The sequence below is a fragment of the Cynoglossus semilaevis genome, chromosome 20 (genome assembly GCF_000523025.1).
Source record: "Cynoglossus semilaevis isolate Cse_v1.0 chromosome 20, Cse_v1.0, whole genome shotgun sequence".
In the NCBI taxonomy this organism is placed as follows: domain Eukaryota; kingdom Metazoa; phylum Chordata; class Actinopteri; order Pleuronectiformes; family Cynoglossidae; genus Cynoglossus; species Cynoglossus semilaevis.
Window position 1 is genome coordinate 428690 of NC_024326.1, and position 3552 is coordinate 432241.

General features: G+C 41.2%; 1 protein-coding gene across 1 annotated transcript in view; it reads left to right on the forward strand.

Annotated features, from left to right (window-relative positions):
- Nucleotides 1–3552, forward strand: part of LOC103395832 (low-density lipoprotein receptor-related protein 8) — a 37320-nt gene that overhangs the window by 23186 nt on the left and 10582 nt on the right. The window contains exons 6-7 of the mRNA XM_025066124.1: nt 912–1034; nt 1685–1807. Of these exons, the coding sequence (XP_024921892.1) occupies nt 912–1034; nt 1685–1807 (246 nt within the window). The remainder of the gene's footprint in view (nt 1–911; nt 1035–1684; nt 1808–3552) is intronic.

Consider the following 3552-nt stretch of genomic DNA (forward strand, 5'->3'; position numbering starts at 1 on the left):
GGGGGAAAGCACATAAAAAAAAGAGTTTTTTTTTTTTTTTTTTATACTTTTGAGAGTTTGTGCCAGAGAGAGTACACAGCGTCAGTGTTTGACCAGATAAGGACTGCAGGAAATAATGAGCTCAGTGTGAACAGACACCTGTTGGTCAGAAGAGAATTAATGAGCTGAAATGCGAGTTATTTTTATCTAAAGACGATGGTTTCTCTGGGAATGTTAGGGAGTGTGAAGCAAAAAAAAAAAAAAAAAAAAAACCTTTTAGACCTACCGGAGGAATAGGAATGACATTGCATGTTTATCTTTAAATGCAAAAAGTAAATAAATATACTTGTTTTTTTTTCGATATTCGATCCTGAAATTTTGACCAATAACCAGATCGATACTGATGCTGAGTATTGGACCGAGCTAAACCAGTGATGATTCTACATTCTAAGTCCTGGTGGCCTGTTGTAAGAACAGTAAGTCGCAGTGTGCATTAGTACATGTGCATTAGTCATACGTTATAGAACTCTTGGTGACATACCTTAAAGGTTTTATTTGACAGTATTTCAAATAAATAGCAATAAATGTGTGTTCTGCGTACTCTGCCTTTAATACATCCTCTAATTTGCTGCTATTTCATTCTTCTACGTTACCTGCATACGTTATCTGCTGCGGAGCTCGTTCTCTAGAGTGAACGACTAGATAAACACTATATGCGTAATGTAATGCTAATGTGCATTCTTTGACGGCATACATTTGTCCAGGAGGTTTTTTTTTCTTTTCCCCTGTCACCTTCCCTGTGATCTGCACATCTTCTGATACCACTAAATTGCACCTCCTCGGGGGCAAACTGTACCTGGAATGGAGTTGCATAAACCTGTTGTGCTTGTCGCTCCTCAATTGATGCAATAACGTTCGTGTGTCTCTCGCAGCCCTTCTGACGTGCCGCCCTGACGAGTTCCAATGCGGTGACGGTTCCTGCATCCATGGAACCAAACAGTGTAACAAGGTCCATGACTGTCCAGACCACAGTGATGAATCAGGCTGCGTGAACGGTGGGTGCAAGAGGACAATTTTTTTTTCCTTTCTTTTTTACTATACTTCTGTGCCGTTAGATAGATTAAGAACACAGTATAACACGCCTCAACCGAGTTAACTTTGTTCTTGTTATTTACAAAAAAATGTTACGTGAATTTCTTTTAGTTGCAGGCAATAATAATTTGAACAAGTTCAACGGGCCACATCCGGCCCCCGAGCCATAGTTTGCCCATGCCTGCTCTAAGCTGACTAGTCAAAAAATTCCTTCATCCATTACGACCTGTTATTTATTCATCATTCGCGATTAACGAAGTTCTATAATATTCCGATTTTTCGTACTTAATGACTCACTCTCTCTTTCTTCAGAACGTTCACGTTTGATTTCTGATGCTGTGGAATCAGCCCGTGGCTTTTCTTCGCCGGTTTGATTCATTCGCAGCGATGCATAATTTATCAGTATTATAACATTTTGCAGCAAACAGGGCCGCTGCGCTGCAACGCTGGATGAAATGAAAGATCCTTGTTTATTGACATCAATAATATGAAAAAAAAAAAAATCAGGAGAAAAGATTTGGACTGAGTAAACACAACTGGTGATATTTGTGTTGTGTTTTTAAGGAGGTGCTTCATTCATTCATTTATCTGTTGCTTTTTTTTAAAAAAACAGCCACCAAGTGTGAGGGCCCTCTGAAGTTTCTGTGCAAGAACGGAGAGTGTATCGACAGCTCTAAAGTGTGCGACTCTGTCAAGGACTGCAAGGACCGGTCGGACGAACCCAAAAAAGAGTGCGGTAAGAAGCCGTTCACCCTGTCGGCTGCACGTAGAAGTACATTTCACTCTCCATTAGTAAACATCAGGGCATTGACGACTTACGATTTATTTCACGAAGTCGAAGTCAACTACTTTTGTCCAGGAAATGCCACAGTTCCAGGACGTCGTAAACCGAGGATCCCTTGTATATGCCCAGTAGGGGGCAGTCATTATCTTTGTAACATTTTTATGGTGACACATCTGCATGACAAACTCCCACACTGGATGAAGCGTTTTGATTGGTTGCCCATAGACATAAATGTACCACTGCTGTAATGCTTGAATGATAACAAGCCTCCAGTCACTAGGTGGCAGCAACGCATACAGTGGTTTGTACAGATAAAAAAATATACATGTTATCAGGTTCTCGATAGTATTTCAATTTGCGGGGGTGTGGGTCGGAGGGAGGGCGTAAAAAAACATTTCTGACCTCAAGGGGGAGCATGACAGACAATAATTGAGAACCAGTGCGTTAAAGAGACCAGTGGCGTTTTGGAAAGTGAATGACCTACTTCCAGGTAAATGTTAGTTGGCTGAGAAGACTGGGTCAAAAATTGTGTAATAAAGAAAATTAAATTTTTTTTTACCGTTCCTACGGTTCTTGTTCTTGTTCCTAACTCATTTAAAGCCGTTTCTACCCCCTGCCCCTTGTTCTTGTTCCTAACTCATTTAAAGCATGTCTGCACACCTCACACTATTGTTAAAAAAAACCAAAAACCATTCTGCGCTGAAACACTTCGTCGGAGTGGTTCGGTGTGATTTTTATTTGCCACGCCAGCCTCATCAGAGAAAATAAACCACAGCTCTCTGCGCTGCGGCTCATTTTCTTTCCACTCTCATCACAACTAATGGCATATTACCAGGACATTGAATCGCTGTTTGCACCACTATTCAGCGCGCCATCACTCAGCGCTGTCAGAGAAGAAGGCTCAAAATAGACGCAGTGGACTCAGAATAGAGATGCAGGTGGAGGGGGAGACGAGGAGACAGCTTTATTTACTCACCTCCAGTTCGGTCTTCGCCCTTGAAATTAGACTCAAAAAAACCGCCCTCGGTGCCTCCAGGGGCACTTGTCGAGAAAACAGAGACGTGAAAGTCCTGAAGCTCAGGTCCCTTTTTATTCTGTCATTTATAATGAACAGACAGAGGATGCAAGGAGTGGGTTCCACGGTGAGTGACAGGTTGTGGTTAGCCGTCCGACTGAAGAGATCTGTGTTGATGGGAATGGTTTTTATAGCAGACGGACAGAAGAACATTTACAACAACAAAAAAAATCCACTGTTCATGTTGGACCCACTGCTGCCACGTTTTGCAGTTTAATACATGTGGGATATTGTTGTCAGAAATAATAGGTCTTTTGTTGCCATGTTAACTGCGGCTTTTCTACTGTATTTCAATCAATTGTTCTCTTTGGTTTTGTTCTCCTGTCCAGAGCCCAAGGATTTTTCTGTGAGAAAAAGCAGCTCCAGTGTTGGAGAGAATGTGTTCAATACTCTTTTTTTTTTAATTTTTTTTTATTACTCTCCATTTCAGCTAGAATGTAGACAGAAGAGAGGTTCGGAAAACATTTACCACGCGTTACGGAGGTATCCAAACTACGGCTTGGGATCAAATTTGTGTACCAAAGTTCAGGATACTGAGGTCTAATCTACTTAGATCAGAAATTTTTTTTTTTTTTTCTGGGGACCTATATTTTAAAAGGCACAAACGTTTACAACCCAAGTC